Below are 21969 nucleotides of genomic sequence, written 5' to 3'. Positions count from 1 at the left end.
CAGGCCTCTGCTGGGTTCTTGGCAAAGGGCTTATCCTGGCTGTTTCGGGCCTGATTCTGACCGTTTCGGGCCCATTTGGGGGGCAGTTTTGAGAACTGCCAGAATGCTGTTCCAGAGCTTTCCAGCAGAAAAAAAAGCCCTGCCCTTAGTAGTCCTTCAGCGGTTTGTACAGCAGTTCCAGGCTCTTAAACAGTTGTGTCCGTCACAGCTCATTATTAGATTTCTTTTAGTAGATGATGGCTTGCTGTTTATGACATGAAAACAATAATTAAGAAGAAGAAAATGCCCACTATGTTCATTGTTACACCCACAAGTTGAATGTGATAATGCAACTAGACATTAACAATTTGAGATATGCAGATGACACCATATTACTGGTAGAAAATAATAAAGACTTGAAACAACTACTGATGAAGTTTAAAGGAGATTACAGCTGAATATCAAGGAGACAAAAGGCTATTGATGAATTATTCATCTTTAAGGCTAACAGTGAAGACACTGGTTTGTTAGATTTTCTATTCCTTAGTTCAGTCATCATCCAACAGGGAGTCTGTAACCAAGAAATCATGAGATTGAGACTTGGAAAGCATCCATGAAGAACTAGAAAAGTGTAAGGAAGTCTAACCTGCACATTTGGCTACAAACTCCCTTGGTAGTTACCCTACAGCAAAAGGAGGTTCCTACCACCTTTACCCCGTCAACCAACTCTTTCTTGTTGGTTAATATCAAGTCCAATATAGCCAAGGCCCTTGTCATTTTCTCAACCATTTGAGAAAGGAAGTTGTTGGCTAAACAGGTCAGGAGGACATTGCATTGTAGAGGTTATAAATGGGATCTATCAGCACAAGGTGAAAGGGGCAGAAAATTCTTTTCTTGTTTTGTTTCCAGACTTCTTGTTTTTTATTTTCTTCTCCCCCCCCCCCCAGACTGTTTTTACTGCCTGTGAGATGGGAGTATTTGATCTGTTGCTAGGATCAAAAGAACTCTTGAGCTCAAAAATGATCTCTGATAGGTTGAATTCCAGCCTCAAAGGAATGGAGAAATTGTTGGATGCTTGTGTGGCTTTAAAGCTCCTGAAAGTGGAGAGGAAAAATACCCAAGGTAGGAACCCATGCTAGAAAGAAAAAAAAGCAACTACAATTTTTCTGTTTTGTAATTCTTCCTTAAGCAGCTTTTAGATTTCTGAAAATGAAAATCTTTAGCCATACGGACTGCAACCCTGCAACCCTGAGGGCTAGTTTGGTGTAGTGGTTACACAGGGTGTTTTGATGTGGGGATAATAATGGCATACTTTGTAAACCGCTCTGAGTGGGTATTCAGTTGTCCTGAAGGGCGGTATATAAATCGAATGTCATTGTTATTGTTGTTGTTATTTCCTCAGGAATAAGTTGAATTGAATATAATGAGGTTTTCTTCCGAGTAGACACATTTAGACATGCTCCCATGCTCTGCTAAAATGCAATGAAGAACAACAATTTATTGTGAAGTTTTCATGAGGAAAATTTTCATGAGGAAATTAAATGAGGCAGCACAGTTTGGCTCATTTTGCTTTAACTGGTCATTGTTTGTGCTCCCTTTCCATTTTTATTCTTTTGTGCAAAAGGGTATGACTCCTTCAAGATCATTTATCATTGATCCAAACAGAATTTTTTTTACACTCCTCTGCTCATCTTCCTTTCATGAAACTTTTTAAAAAACGTGTAGTTGCACTGTTGCACCCATGAGCGCATTCAGCCTGCCTATTTTGCCTACTAATTTGCCTACTAATTTGCCTACTAATTTATTTTAACTCTCTATGAACAAATCATGATCCCAGAGTACAGCCATTTTCCAACACTATGACTGTCTCGTGGTATCAGGCTCTTTTTCTTGACCCCATTATCTAGGGCCAGTTTGGTGTAGTGGTTAAGAGTGTGGGACTCTAACCTGGAGAGCCGGGTTTGATTCCCCACTCCTCCACTTGAAGCCAGCTGGGTGACCTTGGGCTAGTCACAGCTCTCTGGAGCTCTCTCAGCCCCACCCACCTCACAGGGTGTTTTGTTGTGGGGATAATAATGACATACTTTGTAAACTGCTCTGAGTGGGCATTAAGTTGTCCTGAAGGGTGGTATATAAATCGAATGCTATTATTATTATGTTATTATGTATTGGGGTGCTTCTTAACTGCTTCAATGTTTGTAGATTTTTAAAAAAGAAGGTTCATTAATGTGGGGAAATTCCCACAAATTCCCACAAATTCAGGAAAATACATGACAATTTGTGCTTCAACCCAAAAGATAAATCTGACATGATAAGAGTGCTTTATGGTCAAAGCCTAAACTCAGTTCAGCTTATTTTAACCCACTAGTGCTCAAAATAATGCCACACAGATCTCTTTTATTGATCAACAGTTAATATCTGAGAAGGATAAGCTTTTGATATCAAACATTTAAAAATTATAATGGAAATCAATTTTATCGTGGTAATACCTGATTATTATACTTTGTTCTTTTCAAAGGAATCTCTGGTTTCTAGGGAAGAAAAGACAATACTTAATATTTGGCAACAAGTGAAGTGTTGCATTTGTCCTTGTTCTTTTCATGATTGCCTTTCTATTGTTGCTTTGAGCTCTTTGTTCTTGCAGTTGGAGTTAATGGGACATTGCACAGGTATGAAAACACTAATTCTTGTTCCTTTTTTTAAAAGTTCTTTATGGAAACACGGACCTTTCCAATCTCTACCTTGCTAAATCAAGCCCAAAGTCTCAATATTATTATATGATGTTCTTCTCTGAAAGTCTCTATTCAAAGTTCCATTACTTGGCAGATGCTGTGAGGTAAGGAGGAATAGTGGTCTAAGTAATATAACATGAAAAGACCTGTGTCTTCAGGCACATGAAAATACGTGGTGGTGATGCAATGGCAGAATTTTTCAGTTGTAACTATGTTTTCCCGGCCTTTCCTTCCAAATTCTTCTGGTGGCAGTTGAGAACCAGGTTTGTTAATGGTTCTCTTCTTCCTCCTTCATTTCCCTTTGTTTCAGTCCTAATCACTACAACTGTGGTGGGTTCTGCTTCACTAATAAACTGTATAAAGAAAAATACCAGACATTACCAGGAAATTGGCATTGTGGAATAGACACCTAGAAAAAAACGACTATCCCAATTTAGAAAACCTTTTAATTTCAGATCAAGTTGTACAGAAAACTTCACCTGCACCTGTTTTGGAAGAAATTTCTTTGCATCTGAATAATCAGGGCCGGCGCCAGAGGTTTTAGCGCCTGCGGCGGCGGGCGCGCACGCGCCCCACGGGAGGCGTGATGACGTCATCGCAGACGTCATCACGCACCACAGGGGGGCTGGGCTGCACGCGGACCGCCGAGCGCAGAAGCTGCAGGCTGCTGCTGGAGCAGTGCGTGCAGGCTGCTCCGTGCGCTGCCCCAGCAGCAGCTCACAGCTTCTGCGCTCGGCTGTGGCGGAGGAGTGCGCAGCGGAGCTGAGGAGTGCGCAGCCCCGTGCCGCCGCCGCCACATGCCCCAGCCGAGCGCAGAAGCTGCGGGCTGTTGCTGGAGCAGCGTGCGGAGGTTGCTCCGTGCGCCACCCCAGCAGCAGCTCACGGCTTCTGCGCCCGGCTGGGGTGGAGGAGCGCGCAGCTGAGCTGGCGTGGCTGGCTACAGCTGCTGCTGTAGCCAGCCAGCCAGCTCCGTGCTGCTGCCGCCGCGCGCCCCAGCTGGGCGCAGAAGCTGCGAGCCGCTGCTCGAGCAGCGCACAGAGGCTGCGCCCGGCTGAGGTGTGTGGCGGCGGCGGCGGCAGCAAGGGGCTGGCTGGCTGGCTGGCTGCAGCAGTAGCTACAGGCGGCCCTGTCATGCCAGCTTCGCTGCGCGCGCCTCTGCCCCCAACACCCCCTCCAGCGCCCCTCCAGTGCCCGCGCGCCCGAGGCCACCGCCTACCTGGCCTCCATGGGCGCGCCTGTGAATAATCTTAAGAATTCCTTCAACAACTATTTCAGTCTCAGAGCTAAACTACATGAGACTAATTACACGTGGTTCGATGAATTACATGAGGACGCTCAAGTGAAGGGAGACACAATATTAGCTGGGAAGCACAGTTTGAATTTCCCCTCTCTCTATAGAGACGGCAATGGTCACTTCTCAGAAGGTTTGTTAATAATTGATAGAGCCTTTGGGGAAGCAAAGAGAAAATTAACAAATTATCTGAGGAGTGATCTTTGCCAGCTCTGTAGAGAAAGGTGAAATACAAACTATGCTTCCTGGCTAACACTGCGTCTCCCTGCACTTGAGCGTCCTCATGTAATTTGTCTCATGTAGTTTAGCTCTCAGTGAACAGCTGAAAAAAGACCAATGGATTCGAAATCCATTCACCTTTAACTTGCATTCCATTAATAATGAAAACCTAGCAAAAGATGACCTGATTGATCTGCGAAGCAAAATTATGCTGAAGCAGGATGTGTGTGTGAAAAGTGAGTGATTTGTGGTGCTCCCAAAGTGTTTCCTACTCTGTTCTCGCAAAATAGCTCTCTCTGTTTTGAATCCCTTTGCAACCACTTATTTGTGTGAATCCACTTTGATGGCCATTAAAACCAAGGCAAGGAACTGGCTGGTTGCAAGCCATGATATGTATCTTGCCTTATCAAAAACTGTCTTCTGTTTCTAGATTAAAACCCGTGTAGTCTTTTGTGGTGCTTGTGGTTAGCAATTTGAGCATTCTTTTTATTCAGTTTTTGTATCATTAAATGACATTTTTATCAAGTGGTATTTTTACTATACTCAGTTTTTGTATTATTAAATGACATTTTTATCAACTGGCATTTTTGTTTTGTACCTACCTAAAGTGTTTTAAAAAGGAAAGACTGGCTGACCAACTCCATTTTAATGTTAAAATAATAACTAATTCTTAATGTATTTTGGAACCTAAAATTCCAAAATTTTCCCCGGGGTGGGAGGTGCTGGGCTCCTACTTTACTTGGAAGCTGCTGCTCCCCCCTCTCCATCTGGTGGTCCCTCAGGGGTAATTAAAGTATAAAAAGGTTATGAACCCCTGGAGGAGATGATACTGATCTTTATGAGACGATGGTCTGACTCAGTATATGGCAGCTCATGAGTTTCATTACCTGTACCAGGAAGTTTCTGTGGTGAAAAATCCTTGTAAGGGTATGTTCTCAAATAGTTGTTTTTTTCCAGTTTCACATTAAAATCCTTGAAATAAATAGGTGTGTTCTCTTCCCATCTGCGGAGGTCTTCGGAATACATGCCATCACACAAGAAGAACTATCTGTATTACTGGGAAGAATTTGAGACATAATGTTGAAGTTAAGCTGCCTAATTCTAACTTAATTTAAAAAAAAATCTATTTCAGGGAAGGAAAATGGCAGCGTGAGAAATTTGATAATTCACCAAAAAATATATTTGAGGAATTGTACAGGTAAAAGACACCATAATGAGTGTGTGTGTGTGTGTGTGTGTGTGTGTTGGATGGAGGAGTCTTGGACAGTGTAATCCTAAACAGGGCTGCACCTTTCTAAGACCACTATCTTCATTTTCACAATATGCCAAACTGGCCCAAGTGGTTTTTATTGAAAAAAGTGCTTGGAACCAGGATTCTGATGCATGTGATTTCTGACTTGATTTCTATATTTTATTATGATTGTTATTGCAGTAATTATCTTGTGCTGTTGTCCAGTGTTAAATATACAACTGCTTCAACTAATGACAAGTAAGGACTTTTGAGCTCTTCTTACTCACAATTAGGGGTGTGTACCCGAAAAATATTCGGGTTTCCCGCTTTGGGTTTACCTAAAGCAGGAAAAAGCTTCGGACTAAACTCTGAAATCTGAAGTGGCATGCTGCTTTGGATTCGGGTTTCGAAGTCGCTTCTGTATGCTCCATAAAGATTCCAAGCATACTGAAGTGACAGGGAGGGGAGGGGGGAGGCCACCCCCACCCTTAAACTACCACTCCACCCTTTAAGCCCATCCATCCACCCCCACCCCACTTACCTGGTTAGGCTCCAGCTGGCCATCCCTGCCACTGCCACGGGCGGCACAGCTGTCTGGCAGACAGGTTCTTCCCTGCCACTGGCGCTGCACCAGCATGCCTGGCCAGCAGACAGGGCCTTCCCTGCCGCTGGCGTGGCTGCCGTGGCACCGGTGGCAGGGAAGGCCCTGTCTGCTAGACAAACATGGTTGGTGCAGCTGTCTGGCAGAGAGGGCCTTCCCTGCTGCTGGCACTGTGCCGGCCGTGGCTGGCCAGCAGACAGGGCCTTCCCTGCCGCCTCTGTGGCCAGCATGGCTGGCTGGCAGAGAAGGCCTTCCCTGCCGCCACTGCCGCCAACGTGGCAGGCCGGCAGACAGGCCTTCCTTGTCACTGGCACCGTGCTGGCATGGCTGGCCAGCAGAGAGGACTGCCACCGCGAGCGCAGGAGGGCCTCTTCCTCCAGCCGGTGCCAGGTAAGTGGGGGGTGGGGAGGAAAGAGTGGGAATGGTAAAGTTTAAAGGGTCCTTCCGCTTGCCAAAGGGCCCTTTAAACTTAAATCCCGGGACCCCCAAAGCTCCCCGAAGCATTACGAATGCTTCGGGAAGCTTCGCTTTGGGATTTCTGAATCGGGGCCAGCCTGCTGGCCCCAATTCAGAAATAATGAAGCTTTCCAAATCAGGCCCTAATTGGATATCCGAAGTGCACACCCCTACTCACAATGCATGAATCCTTTGAATTTTTTATTCTTTCAGACTTCTTTAGTGTTTGAAGAAATTTGCTTCATCCCTCCCTAGCTGGCAGAAGAATTTTCAAAGAGGAACTGGCCATAGTTTGATATTCCATGATTGCACCTATTTTTTGGTTGGATGCTATTAAAAGTTATGAGAACCATTGCAATGGCCACAGTTATGGAACGGGGCACCTTGACTTCATAGTTATAGCAATAAACAAAAACCAAGCAGCAGAATCACATGGTCTTTGGACCTTGAAATAGTTAGGATTAGACATGGGCATGAACCAGGGGGAAAATGAACCACGTGATTTGTGGTGTGTCGCATTCCACAAACCAGAAACCATGAACTTCCACAACCTTTTCCCAGGTCACAAACTGGTTTGTGGTTCATGGTTCATGGGATTTAAAACGCCCAGCATTGGCTGCTGAAACTGGTGTTGGGCGTTTGAAACAGCCCTCTTCTGCTGCTCGCAGCGGTAGGAGAATGGGGCTCTCACTATCACACACCTCAAGCCGGCTTCAGCACATCGGTCCGGGCGGCAAGAGAAGGGTGCTGTCAGCTTCACTTGCCTCGCATGGGAGGCAGGAGAATGGGGGCTGACAGCTTCACTCACCCCACACTGGATTCAGCCCATGGGTTGAAGCCGGCATGGGTCTGTCAAATTGACAGCCCCCGTTTTCCTGCCGCCCAGGGCAGCTGGACAGGGGGAGAGTTTGAAGGGAAGAAGGCTTGCAAGCAGAGCAGGGAACCTTCTTCCCTTCAAACTCTCCTCCCCTTCCTCCAGCCAGCAGGAAAGGCGGAGAGTTTGAAGGGAAGGCGGGGAAACTTCTTCCCTTCAAATTGCCTCCCCGCTTCCTCCAGCCAGCTGGAAAGGGAGAGAGTTTGAAGGGAAGGAGGTTCTTCCCTTCAGCCTTCTTCCCTTCTAACTCTCACTAGTTTGTGCATTTTTTTACTTTGTATTGGGATTCGTGCCCACCTCTAGTTAGGATATATTGAGTGTGGCAGTATCATGGCCAGTGCAGCAATGTTGTAGATCAATACTTAACTTGCAACTCATCATCATTATTGTAGTACCTTTTGTTTTTGTAATAATGTGAATTTTGAATTACTAGCTCAAAAGAAAATATTAAAAAAATCATGCTTGCCATGAATGCCAGTTGCAGTCTGTGTGGAAGAGATGTGATGACTGCATTTGATCTGTCTCATTTCCCACTCATTTGTGATGTAGGAGGTAAGTACTATAGAAATTCTCAGCTGTTTTCCTTTTTCTGGCAATTTGAAAACCTATTGTAACAGTAAAAGAGAATGAAATCACAAATTCATTTTATAATATCTGTCTTGAACTGCAAGAATTGCAGGAAAGTTCTGGCAGTCTGTCTTTAACATTTTAATGCTGTTCCTCCAAAGTGTCTAGGACAATGAACAAGGCTCTCTCACAACAACTACATGAGTTGTTGGGGATGGAGTGGGGAGAGGGGGAGAGAGACAGAGAGACTTCTAGTGCAATCCTCAACAGAGTTACTCCAGTCTAAGCCCATTGATTTCAATTGACTTGGAATGGAGGAACTCTGTTCAGGATTGCACTGTTTATAGCAGAATAGGTATTTGATCCTAGCCCACATTAAGCCACACTGGCCCCTTTCACACTCTCTTTTAATTGTCTTAGTTCCTGTTTTTAGTCCCATGTTTGCAGGGGTTTCACACTACATGGGATGCAGACCATTTTTGCCAGCAGCTTCCCCGATTCTTCTCCCTGCGGACATACCTTGACTTTTATTTTAGATCATCTGCCCAGACGCGTTTAGCCCAATTAATGTCAGTATTAACGGGTTCTTTCGCCTTTCTCCCCCCTCTCTTCTTCCTTGGTTATTGATTGGTTGGTGCAGATCTAGCCACTCCCATCCCTCTTCAGGCTGAATGCTTAGAATTCCCCTCCCTTTCTTTGGAGTAAGAAGTCACTGCAAAAAAACAAAGCAGCAAAAGCAGGAGAGTGAGGCTAATTGCTTCTCTTTGGAAGGGTTTGGTGCACAGCCCTCTTGAGTACAGCTGGAAGGACTTCGATCAGTGCTTAAACCGGGCTCAGCTTCTCAAGTGGGCGCACCTTCCTAGTGCCCCGTGGCTTAGAGCTTTTAAGTGGGAGCTGCTAAATCAATCATGCCCCCAATTTATTCTCTGGGAAACTTGCTCTCTAATTGCTCCTGTTCACATTGGTCGGGGGAAAGAGGGGCGTGGTGGGATGGAAGGAGAGGCTCTCAAGTTGTCAACTGATTTATTGAGAGCTTCAGTTCTCCTCCTCCCCTTTCACATTGCTCAGGGAGCTTCTTTCTGGCGCTATTTTCAGGCAGATGCATGTAGCTCGGCACCTGCTCACTCTGATCCGGAGAGCAGCTTTGACTCTCTGGAGTCAACATGATCCTCTGCTTGCTTAGATGGAGAGTTCTTCACCTTCGCTCCCTTCCTTTTGCTCCATGTTGTGCACTTAAGAGGGAGTGATGCTGAGCTGATTCCTCCTCCACCCACTTCTGCTTGGCTCCTTGGGCCGAGCGGAGCAGGGGGTCAGCCCGGCACCATGGCTGCGAGCTGCCGCTTAGCTGCACTGAGCATTATCTTGCTCTACAGCCCTCCTAGGGCCAAGCTGAGAGGGTGTGAGTGCCAGGGCCATCTGAGCTGTGGCTTGGACCTGTCTCAGCTGAGCCAGGGCTGGGCATATGTCTGCTCCACAGCCCCCCCTCCTCCAGGCTGTGCAGAGCAGGGGCCGGTCTGGTACAGTGCACCTTCCCCCACAACCCTCCCAGGCTGGGTGCATGAGTAGAACTGCACTCACCTTCTGCCTTCCCCCTGCCACTACGGCACAGTGTGGGGGCCAGTGCTGTGAAAGGGAGCCATGGCCCGGATGGGACGTGCGTGCACCTGTCCTGCAGGCCCCCCCACGGGCGAGGCGAGAAGTTGGCATATTGTTCTAGGAGACCGGCTGTGGCCCGGCAGGGCCAGTGGGCACCCGCCTCCCAGGCTGAGGTGACTGGCCTTCCCAACCCCCCATTATTACGCATGCACAAATTTGGTGACATGCACTGTGAAACCCTGAAAGCCCGCAACTGACCCAGGGCTTTGAATCGCATATGAAATGAAAGACAGGACAGCAATTCGAAACTGCTGCAGACAGTGTAAAACACGCGGGTACAAAGCTGCAGCCATTGCAATGGCAGCAACTGGTCAAAAATGGTGCTTTAACCTGTAAGTGTGAAAGGGGTCCCTGTCTCACTGAACGTAAGGATGAAGGGAAGATTGTACAAATAACAAGAGAACAAAATGACCAAAATCCTTTGGGTGGATAAATCTGGAAAGACTGTTTTGCAAAAATAAAAAGTGAAGGGCTCAGTGAGTAATAAAGTCCAGCTGCCTCCTATTTCCAGCTATATTCATTATTACTTACGCTTGCCATACCCGACCTGGTGCGGGGAATCCCTGCCCCCACCTGCTCGTCCCAGCCCAGCTTACTAGGCAGGCCTGAGGGTGGGAGACATGAGGGGAGGCATGCATGCACTCCCATATGCCTCCATTGTGCTGGAAAATGAAGTCATTTTCCAGTGCAATGAAGGAGCCACAGAGTGCTCTGAAGCCCAGCTCAGTAAAAATTGCATCCAAATGGGCAATTTTTACTGAACTGGGCTGCAGTATTCCCTGCAGCTCCTCATTGTGCTGGAAAATGACCTCATTTTCCAGAGCCATAGGGGAGGGTAAGAGCATGTACTCACTTCACATGTGTGTGTGAGGAAAGCACCCTGCTGCTCTACCGCCCCAGTCCCCTGCACCCCTGCTTTTATCCCTAGTATTACTTTATTTATACCCTGCCTTTCTGCTAGTGGGGACCTAAACACAATTCTCCTTTTTTTCATTTTATCCTCACAACTACCCTGTGAGTTAGGTTAGACTGAGAGCATGAGTTTCCACTGTAGAGTGGGTATTTGAACCCGGAAGAACCTGGTTGTTCGGATCGTAGTCTGCAACTCTGGCCATTACACCACACTGGCTTTCATGGAGCAGCTGGTGTTGAACAGTAGCAAACAGCTGGGCCTGAATGAGTCATGAAAGTCACTTGGTAGCAAGTCGCCAGGTGGTTGCTGCCAGGCCTTGCTCCAAGGAGTCCGTCCTTAAAGGACAAAACTGCTCTGAAAAGGTCCTTGTCCTCTACCCCTGCCCTTTCTTGACAGAAATCAAGAATTGAAAGCTGGCAATACTCTAGTAGTTGCCTAGCAACCCCCACAATGACCGCTGAAATGGCATTCATTTCTTAAAGTTACAGGTGCAGCTTCTATTATGGTTTTTTTTTTAACCCCCTAATGTTTTTTTTTTTAGTTTCAAAGGTGTCTTATTTGTTCATGGCTGCAGTCTCCAGATTTAAGTATCTACAGATGGAGCTGCAACGAGAATTAAAATATGTGATGTGTAACACATTCTCTGAATTCCCAGCTTTCATTGTTATAAAAAGTCTGTAGCCCCCTTAGTTGCAGACATATAAGGAAAAAGGCATATCTCTGAAATAGAAGGGGATAGAGACTTATTTTTAAACAAATGAAACCACATAAGCCTGTCCCCTTGTGGAAAGCACCACCTTCTAGTTTGGTACAACTGAAGCACAATATTTTTGTTACTCTTATTTTACATTTTGTTCTTCCTTGAAGGATGTGGTGGTGCCTTGGCTAAGGAGTGTATTTCATTGTACCCAAATTCTACCATCACTATCTTAGACCTACCAGAAGTGGTGAAAATTGCAAAGAAAGATTTTGTATCTGCAGAAGAGCATCGGATTAATTTCTGTGCAGGTACTAAAAATACTAATAAGTGTGTTTAGGATTGCAGCCATAGAATGCTTTATGGTGATACTCATAGGAATATTTTATGAAAAGGGAAGAGGTCAGCTTTCTCTATCAGATATTCCCTACCATATTATACAGCTTGTTGTATACTGAGTGATCTGTTTTATAATCTTGCTGTTCTTTTGTATTTCAAAGTAAAGTATCTTCTCTGTTGTTTGCTGGTGTAGTATTAAAAAGAGCATCCCTGTCAGATTTGGCTTCTAAATGCTCTTGAGTATGCTTAGTTAAAAATGAGCATGCTCAATAGCAACGACTGAAGCAAAAAGTGAACTTTTGCCCTTTCTATTTGCCCACAAGTGCTATCAGAACTTTTCAAACTGAAGAAAATGTAGTCTACATCACAAGGGGCAGCTCAAAAGAAAAGAAAATACCTTCAGTTTATGTTTTCTAGCTGCAGCTAATACCCAGCTCTCAGATTTGTATAGAGAGTGCATTCACTGTGTATTTGCAATTCTACTCTCTGCTTTTACATAAAATCATCCTCACAGAAATCTTTTGGAGAAGGATGTTCATTCCATTGAATATCTGTTGGGGTGGGAATCAGTGTTCCCGCTAATGTGAGCAACTGAGCAATTGCTCACAGATTATTTATGACTCCTCTGCTCACAGCCTCTCAGCTGTAGCTCACAAGCACTAGCTTTCAGTGGTCCCGCCCTCCGATTCAGCCGGCACCTGTGGGTGGGCCCTATAAGGATGGAGCAGGGATGCAGCCTCATCCCACTTCTCTGCTCCCTTCCCGCCTGTGGCTGGCTTGGCCCCTGGGCTGGAGCCAAAGAGTGCTTCTAGCTGCTGCCAGCTCTCTAGCTGGGGAACCGAGCAGAACCGAGCATTGGGGCCCAGCCTGACCTGTGCATCATGAACCTGCTGGGATTTCCTCAGCCCCAGAAAGAAGAGGAGGGGAGGTAGCACCTCAGTTGCCATGGTAAAGGTGTCTTTTAACTTGGCTATGGCGCAGAAGGAGGCTGGCAAGAAGGACAACGAAGAGGGAAGGAGGGTGGAGGGCTCAGCCAGGTGCTCATCTTGCCTGCCAATGCCCAGATGAGGAGGAGAGAAGGCCATTGTGGTGCTGAAGGAGACTGGTTGAGTTTGCTGTTGACAAGGCCTCCTTTTTACGGCCTCTTCCAAAGTGGCTTTTATCGCCTAAAATGCAGACTTAGCCAAGAACCAGATCTGGCCACCCTGTCTTGGCAAGTTGTGTGTCTACATCTAAAATGAAATCAGTGGATGTAGACCAGAGTAACTCTGCTTATGATCACACTGTTGGGGGTTTATTTTAGCGTGGCTGTTTTAGGCCTGGCTCCAGCTTGGCTCTTTCGTTTTCTTTAAGCAGCCTTCTCTGCAGGCTCACAGCCTCACACAGCCCCTTCTTCGCCCCACCCCCACCCCAAATCTGGATCTGAAGCTAAAGTGAGCCTTCAAGGGCAGCTGTGCCTGACTTGCATTCTCTCCTGCAGCAGAAGCCAAGTGAGGGCCTCCTTGTTCACAGGGGAGTCTGTAGGTGCAGGATTAAACAGGAAGCCTTAAAGATTTTGCAGGGTTTGAGTTTGGTGGCACCTTAGTGACCAACAAGATTTTCAGGATATGAGCTTTCTTGAGTCAAAGTTCTCTTCTTCAGAAACAAAGAAAAAGGGAACTTTGATTCTCAAAAGCTTAAACCCCGAAAATCTTGTTGGTCTTTAAGGTGCTACTGCACTTCGATCTTTTGATGCCACAAAGTCTCCTCTTTCACTTTGTCCAAATCCAGTAGTGGTTACTGGCCAATTCCAGAGCTTTAGGTTTTGATCCTGTACAAGTTAACTGGCTTCCAACATGCTGATGGGCCCAGTTTTAGGGTATCCTAAAGATGATAGATCGAAGCATTCTGGAAATGTTTCTTCCTGTCATCCTGACTTCTTAAAAATTATGTTGTTTTTCGTTTGTGAGCCACCTCAAGCAGCTCTCTGTATAGGTGGTACATAAATATTCTAAAGAAAAATCAAAGCTTACAATTCTGTATTTGCACGTTCTATCCCTCTGAACTGCAACACTGCACAGATCTTGTTTATTTGCCCCAGAAAACTGGCAAATGGACTTCAAGCTATTGAAGCTGCATGCACAAAGTTACTAAGGCACCATGTTTGCTATTCCTGAGCTTCTGTCTAAAATGAAAGGTGTAGATGAGCCACATTTTGTTTGTGACATGGAGAAGAATAGAAGTCTATGAGAGAGATACTGCATTTGGACAGCTTTTATGTGTTTTGTAGTTGTCTAAAGCACAGTTGTTCCAAATGTTGTATGGTGTTAGATTTCCTGCTGCTTGTATAGGGTAATGGCTAAAGCTGAGAAATCCACAGTCAGAATCGCACCTGAACCACAAGAAAGCCAGCCAGCATGAATGTAAAATTAAAAGTCCAGAGGTACCTTAAAGACTTTTATTTCAGTATGAGCTTTTGTGAGTCACTGCTCACTTCTCCAGATGCAGACATCAAACTTAGAATCCTTTTTATGGGGCAGGTTGGGTGGGGCAGGGGTTAAGATCAAGGATGAATTCTGTCATGAGTCCTTCAACTGCAGATTCATTATGTGGGGAAAAGAAAATGTAAGCCTGATTCTCAGGTTGATTTCCATCCATATCTGAAGAAGTCAGCACTGACTCACAAAAGCTCATCCTACTATATAAAAGGCAAACCATATTCCTGACAACTCACCTCCTACCCTGGTGCGCCTCTAGAGGGCACTGCTATGGAGGGAAGCCCAGACGAGGCAGCCTGTCTCTCCAGAGAGTGCACCATGATGGGAAGCCCAGGCAAGGATCAGGCGTGGAGCAGGCGGCAATGCCAACCCCCTGCCTTCACCCAGCTGGGATCAGTAGTGGAGCAGGTGGTGATGCCTGTGCCCGCCTTCACCCAGCTGGGATCAGGAGTGGAACAGGTGGTGATGCCTGCGCCTGCCTTCACCCAGCTGGGATCAGGAGCGGAACAGGTGGTGATGCCTGCGCCTGCCTTCACCAAGCTGGGATCAGGTGCGGAACAGGTGGCAATGCCCACCCCCTTCACCTGGCTGAGATCAGTAGCGGAACAGGTGGTGATGCCTGCGCCTACCTTCACCCAGCTGGGATCAGGAGCGGAACAGGTGGTGATGCCTGCGCCTGCCTTCACCCAGCTGGGATCAGGAGCGGAACAGGTGGTGATGCCTGCGCCTGCCTTCACCAAGCTGGGATCAGGTGCGGAACAGGTGGCAATGCCCACCCCCTTCACCTGGCTGAGATCAGTAGCGGAACAGGTGGTGATGCCTGCGCCTACCTTCACCCAGCTGGGATCAGGAGCGGAACAGGTGGTGATGCCTGCGCCTGCCTTCACCCAGCTGGGATCAGGAGCGGAACAGGTGGTGATGCCTGCGCCTGCCTTCACCAAACTGGGATCAGGTGCGGAACAGGTGGCAATGCCCACCCCCTTCACCTGGCTGAGATCAGTAGTGGAGTTGGTGGCAATGCCCACCCCCCTTTACCCGGCTGGGATCAGTAGTGGAGCTGGTGGCAATGCCCACCACCCTTTACCCGACTGGGATAAGTAGCAGAGCAGGTGGCAATGCCTGCCCGCCTGCCCTCCCCTTTCTAGAGCCTGTTGTATTTTTCCCCACAACAGGCTTTGTTACTAGTCTTGAAATAAATGTGCTAGTCTTTAAGGTGCCACTGGGTGTCTTTGCAGCAATGAACTAATATAGCTACCCCTTGGCAATCAACATGAACATATCCATTTTTATACAGAAATATACTCTGATTTTTGTGGCCCTTTCACCTAATGGAGCTAGAAGGTCTTGGACAACTGGTTTTTATTGTTAATTTGTTTTGATTGTAATAAAAATGTATTATATGGTTTTTATTTTTGAATTCTACAGAGGCTAGAAATCAATGGGCTTAGACTGGAGTTACTTTGTACAGGATTATACTGTAAATCTCTTTGCCTACCTGCTATAATCTTTTTGGAAGAGAGAAGGCTAACATGTGTCCAGGATGGGATGCAGACCCTAGCATATGTTCTTAGATATATTTATATTTGTATATCATGCAGTTGGGAAGGAGAAGTATGAATAACTTTACCTGCAGAGTAATTTAGTTTGATATTTAGAAACCATGTATCACTGACTGCTTGCATTGTTTCCAAGTGAGAAACAATACAAATTAAAGTAGTTTGTAGTTTGTTTGCATGTTTGTATGTTTTGTATGTTTGTAGATTGAAATACCTGTATGTTTGTAGACTGAAAGGAGGCACACTCAAAACTTTAATGCAAGTTGTTTCACCCCACTAAGTAGATTTTTGGCTCACAACACTGCACAGCTTAGAGGGAACATTTATTCGGAACATGCAAAGTGTCTTTTAACTGTGAGTGTGCTTACAGTCTGGGTATAAATTACCAAAAGAGACAAGGAATGAAAACGATGTTTCAGGGCATGGGAGAATAAAAAGTTAACAGGGTGGATATTTGAAATTGCACTTCCCTCCAGGAACACAGGAAACAAAATCTCTGGAGAAAAGGATGTTTTGGACTTTGAGCAGGTACAAACCATCTATCTCCACCCAAAGACAGAAGACCTCTGAACATGTGGAAACTGCGTCTGCAATATTTTTAATTGACAGTTTTTCTGGTTGCTGCTGCTGATGTTTTATGCCATCAGGAACATGTGGGGAAAAAGTCCCCTTAGCATGCACAGAAGGAGAAGGATGTCAGAGAAGGATGGTGTGGGCTTCGAATGGCTGCAACCCTTTTACAAGCACAAGGCACACTGTCAGAATAGAGCAGCTGCCATTTTCCTCCAAATTCTGCAGCCCAAGACTAATGCCTCTCCGTATGTACAGACTGCATTAGGGTGCTAATAGTCTTCTGTCAAGGAACTAGAGTACTCCTGCTTTATAAAAGGGTAACCGTGTTCCTGACAACTCATTTCCTACCCTGGTGCACCTCCAGAGGGCGCTGCCATGGAGGTAAGCCCAGACGAGGCAGCCAGTCCCTCCAGAATGCATACCGCAGGGGGAAGCTAAGGCCAGGATCAGGCATGGAGCAGGCAGCAATGCCTGCCCTTGCCTTCACCCAGCTGGGATCAAACACGGAGCAGGGGCAATGCCTGCCCTCTGCCTTCACCCAGCTAGGATCAGAGTGAAGAAGGTGGCAATACTTGCCCCTACCATCACCCAGCTGGGATCAGGAGCGGAGCAGGTGGCAGGCTCACCCCACCTTCATCCAGCCAGGATCAGGAGTGGAGCAGGTGGTGATGCCTGCCCCCCACCTTCACCCAGCTGGGATCAGGTGCGGAGCAGGGGGCAATGCCCCCCTACTTTTCTCAGCTGGGATCAGGGGCAGAGAATTTGCAGTGCCTGCCACCCATTATAATCCAGCTGGGATCAGGTGTGGAGCAGAAGGCAATGCCTGCCCTCCCTTCACCCATCTGGGATCAGGCATGGAGCAGGAGGCAATGTCCGCTTCCCCCTTCACCCCCTTCAAGGTATTGCTGCCTTCTCCACTCTGATCCTAGTTGGGTGAAGGCAGGGGGCAGGCTCTAACTGTGATCCTGCTGTCACTGTTGCTCATAAAGGCACAGGTGCCATGCTGCAACTCCACTCTTCTGACCTGCATCCCACATGCCATCACTTTCTCAGTTCAATGAAACATGTCACTGGTGACAGGGGCCATGTAAGGGTTTTTCTATTATGGGCATCCCTGACTCAGGGCTCCTTTAATAATAATGATAATGATAACAACAACTGCACTTATATACCACTCTTCTAGACAGATAGTGCCCCCCCCCAGAGCAGTGAACAAAGTCAGTGTCATTATCCCTACAACACAGCTGGGGATCTGGGGCTGAGAGGAATGGCTTACCCAAGGCCACCCGCTGAGCATATGGCAGTAGTGGGATTTGAACCAGCAGAGTGCTGATTCACAGCCAAACCACTTTACCACTATGCTATAGCAGCTTTAGCAACAAAGACATGCCCCTTCCCTTCCTGCTCCCTTCAGCCCTGAATCAGGCAAGGACCTTACTGGCTGCCATCAGTCTGCTCTGGGAAGTCAACTATGGGAGGCCAAGAGCATTCTCCTTTCCCTTTTCCAAACAGTACTCCTCTACTGGTGAGGGTGTTGCCAGGGGTCTGGTGGAGCTTGAGCCTTGAGGACCCAGACGAAGTAAGACAAACAGGTGGGCAAAGAAATGCTTCTGAACAGCACTTTAATAAGATTTATGATGCAGGGTTGTAACAAGTGGGGCAAAATTAACACACACAAAAGAGCTGACTAGAAAACAATTGAGCCTCCTAACATGGCTTCTTAACTCATCCCTGTTGTACCTGTCTAGGGTTGCCAGGGCTCTTGACTCCCCTGGAGGGAGATTGGGAGTCTGGCACTTACCTCGCTGTGCCCCTGGGTCCAGGTATTGCACTTGCACAGTGCGTGCACATTCCCAGCTCATGTGATGTGGAAGTGACATCGTGCGGGGTTAAAGGGTGGCTGGAAGCACTCTCACGGGCTGGATCAGCCTGCAGCAGGGCATGATTTGGCCTGAAACAGGCCTGCTGTGGGATGTGTTTCAGCCTGAATCAGGCCGCTGTGGGCATGGGAACGCACAGCGCTGCCTGAGGGCATGCCACACCACCCAGGGGGGTGCTCCAGGGAGCACGCTCCTCACCAGCCAAGTAAGTGGGCATGGGGAGAAGGGTGGGAGCAGGGGATCCCCCATTCCAGGCAGGGGAATGGCACCCCTATACCTGTCCTTACCTGAGTCCAACCCGCTCTCCTTGGGTAAAGGAACTTCTCCTGTAGGTAGTGACTGACCTCTCAGCTCCTCGGCTCCTGGGAGAAGAACTATGCAATGGAACTGGCCTGTCTGTCAGAAATGGTGACCTGCAAAGGAAGAGGGCAGAAGCTTGACAGGATGTGCAACAGAAATGACACAGCCATAAGAACATGTTACCGTTACACTAGTTCTTTAACAGATGGCTACCAGAGTCCTAATTCAATCTGTAGTACTCGGAAGCATTATATCTTTGAATACATAATTTGACTCTGACAATATAGAGGGTGCTCTCCAAAGCTCAAACCATCCTTTTCTCTCCCCCTTCACTCCAATGTTCTCTTGCATGCACAGGAAGACAATCCTTGAAATGCACAGGGAGAGAATTTGAACGAGAATCCTTGAAATGCCGCACTGAAATCTGAAGGGGGAGTTAAATGTCTGGAATTTGGAAAAAAAACCCTGAAGAAGTATGGGGCCCAAAGCAACAAAAATCTCCTGTGCGAAAAAGGCCACATTCACCCTGTAGAAGCCAGTTTTGACAGGAGGCTGTTCTTGTTGCTGCCAGAAGCCAAATCTGACAAGTATGCTTTTTTACACACTTCCCCAGCTATATTACATTCTACTTCAGGACCTTGTAGAAAGAGACTTACATTAAGCAACTAATAAGGTATTTTGTAAAAAGAAAGTTAAAAGTAGTATTTAAATAGGGGAAAAATCACGTCAATATTTTAACCACATAAAATATACATCAATCAGACATATATTCTCTTAGTTTCTGGTTCTGTGTTTAAAAGAATGAAATGTGTAATGATCAGAAGGTAAAAACTTAAATCTTATAAATATCTGCAGCTCTTCCTCCCTCCCCTATATTTGACAGCTTTCTAAGGAGGTAACAGATACTATGATTTTGTACACTAAGTGAATTTAATAAGCAACTCAGATTAGGATTTGCAACCTTTGCATTGATATAAGCCATTCGATGATTATTTAAACAATTTATTTCCACAGAAAAGTGACCGATTACAGTGTATGCTTTCAAGTTGCAAGTATTTATGTAAGACACGAAGCAAGTGCAAAGTTTTGCAAAACTTCTCTACAGTTCATGCCTAATGGAAGTTCCCACTTTCTGGTCCTAAAGAAATGCAATATTACAACATGCTCCAGTGGAAAGTACAGTTTACCCTTCCCACTAGCTGTGCTGCGTTCTAAATCATCCCCTGCCTACTGTATGTGGAATCATGGGGATACTGGGTGGGTTCTCCTAGTCTCATATCTAGTTGCACCCTGAGAATCGGTGGCTTACAAAAACATTTCTCTTGACAACAGATTACCATACATTATTAGCACTAGTAGAAGGCCGTGCATCATGTATAACAAGGAATTTAGGAAGGGTCATTATTCTGCTTTGTACTTCTTCTGATTAAACAGATCTTTACCTTTTCTATTACAGTGGATTTTTTTAAAGATCCTGTTCCAGAAGCCGATTTATACATTTTGGCTCGGATCCTCCTTGACTGGGATGATGAGAGTTGCATGGAGCTACTAACCAAAGTGCACAAGGCCTGCAAACCCGGTATGTGTGCACTTACAAAACAGAGGTGGCTAAAATGCCAGTTTGCAATTTATAATGGGACATTGAGGCCCAAACGAGGTGTGATGGCATCCTCATGGCCTGCATGGGGCTTCCACCGCCCATTTAAAGGGATTTAAAAATGCTGTGAGGGCTTGGTTCTGATCAGGCCTGCAGCACAGCAGCTGAGGTGCTCTTGTCCCCCACCTCCTCAACTTACTGCTTAATCAGGCACACTCCTCCTTTTTGGGGAGGCTGTATGAGTTCTGACCTAAGGATTCCCAGTGATTTGCTGCAAGCCTAATTACTTGAAGCTAACAAAAGTCTTTGATTCACGCAAAAATATTCCTTAAGAATATATGCTGTTGATAGAAATAAAAATGGGTCCTCTGGCCATGTGCTTTTCTAGGCCTTTATTATAAAAAGAATGGTATTTTTACAAGTGGCAGGCTGCCTAGTCACATCTTTATCAGGACTCTCCTGCCAGCAACGTTTGTCCTCTTTTTCAAGGAGGAAAAACATTGAAATCTTGAAGGGAATCTTCACTCTATGTAACGGTTCTCAGAACAACCAGAGTTATGACTCGTTTCACAAGGCCAGAACCTAGACTTTTCACTTTCCATGAAATCAGGAACTTCAGGCATCTTGGCTTCCTCCCAATGCAGAAGTAGACAGTTGAAGAATGAACTATTGACTGGGCTGCATGAAAAATGAAGTCCCATCCCTCTGGAGCCTTGTGCTCCATTTGAGAAGGAGGTGCAAGCAAGAACATTTTTCTCATTCATTATGAATGAAGGAATGGAGGACTCTTCAAAATACTGTTTAAGAGTTAAGATCCTTAATTTTCTACATTAGATCCGAATCCAGTAGCACCTTAAAGGCCAACCAGATTTCTAGAGTATGAGCTTTCAAAAGTCAACGTTTCCTTCATCAGATACATTTAGGAGTGGAAATAAGGTGTCTCAGTCAGAAGTTGTGAGATGTATAGGAGTGTAGCAAAGAAGGTAGTTAGGAAGCAAAGGTTCAATACGTATTTTCAGAATTTGAGTCCATTGGCACTTAGAAGAAGAGAGCTCTTGAAAGCTTATACCCTGGTAATCTTGTTGGTCTCTAAGGACTCAAATCCTGCTGTATAATATATTTTGTAATAGCTTGATAGAGCAGGAATATGAAATGCAGAAAGTTAGCAGCTGTGGTGTAATATGAATCTGGGGTGGTGGTGGGCTATTATTCTAATTTTGTGAATTTCCTAAGATAGTAGTATCTTTCCTGTTTTTAAATAGGTGGTGGAGTGTTAATCTCTGAAATAGTACTCAATGAAGACAGAAGTGGCCCAATAGAAGCCCACTTTGCGTCAATGCTCTTACTGTTTTATTTTGAAGGGAAAATACGGACCCCATCAGAGCTTAGCAGGCTCCTCTCTGCAACTGGCTTCAAGGAGATACAAATGAAGAAAACACAAAGCCAGTACAATGTCATTTTAGCAAGAAAATAATGTTGTTAGCTTTTAATTCTTTTTCAGTGCCTAAAGGGACCTACAGTATGAACATATATCATATTCTGACCATGTATTTAGCTTATTATAATCTGGACTATGGATGTGGAGTTATTTTTGACTTAAAAAACCCCCAATAACCTGGCATATGCTCCCCCCACCCCATGTTTCTGGTGGAAACAGATGGATGCATGGCCTTGCTACTGATTGTACTAATCTCACACTATGTAATCCGCCTTGAGTCTCAGTGAGAAAGGTGGACAATACATAAATAAATAAATAAATACATAAATACATAAATAATGTTCTTTGCTGTTAACAATCACATGTGCAGACGAAGAAGGAACAGCTCTTTTTCAATTCTGCCCCTCCCTACTACATGTGTAGAAGGCCCTGACTAAGCTGAATTCTGGAATCCTGATTTCAAACACAGGGCCTGTGTTTGAATCAACACTGAATAACGCAAACAGAGTACATCGGTCTCATGTTGATCTGTATTGTTTAGATAACTTAATGGTAAAGTGGCATTTGTTGGCTGTGAAGAAGCTGGGGCGAAA

At 45.8% G+C, this 21969-nt stretch overlaps 1 protein-coding gene across 4 annotated transcripts in view; it reads left to right on the top strand.

Moving 5' to 3' along the window:
- The window catches only part of LOC129326071 (acetylserotonin O-methyltransferase-like), a 28772-nt gene extending 7080 nt beyond the window's left edge, over positions 1 to 21692 (top strand). The window contains exons 3-9 of one of the 4 annotated variants that reach the window (XM_054974167.1): positions 927 to 1101; positions 2686 to 2815; positions 5354 to 5419; positions 7817 to 7935; positions 11453 to 11527; positions 19798 to 19920; positions 21201 to 21692. In XM_054974167.1, the coding sequence (XP_054830142.1) occupies positions 927 to 1101; positions 2686 to 2815; positions 5354 to 5419; positions 7817 to 7935; positions 11453 to 11527; positions 19798 to 19920; positions 21201 to 21412 (900 nt within the window). In that variant the 3' untranslated portion in view covers positions 21413 to 21692. Of the gene's footprint in view, positions 1 to 926; positions 1102 to 2685; positions 2816 to 5353; positions 5420 to 7816; positions 7936 to 11386; positions 11528 to 19797; positions 19921 to 21200 lie in introns of all 4 variants that reach the window. The other 3 variants (XM_054974168.1, XM_054974166.1, XM_054974169.1) reach the window with 3 other exon arrangements.
- Positions 21693 to 21969: the final 277 nt, after the last annotated feature.

The sequence above is a fragment of the Eublepharis macularius genome, chromosome 3 (genome assembly GCF_028583425.1).
Source record: "Eublepharis macularius isolate TG4126 chromosome 3, MPM_Emac_v1.0, whole genome shotgun sequence".
Lineage (NCBI taxonomy): Eukaryota > Metazoa > Chordata > Lepidosauria > Squamata > Eublepharidae > Eublepharis > Eublepharis macularius.
Note: the sequence above shows the minus strand (reverse complement) of the source record. Positions and strands in the feature narration are given on the sequence as shown.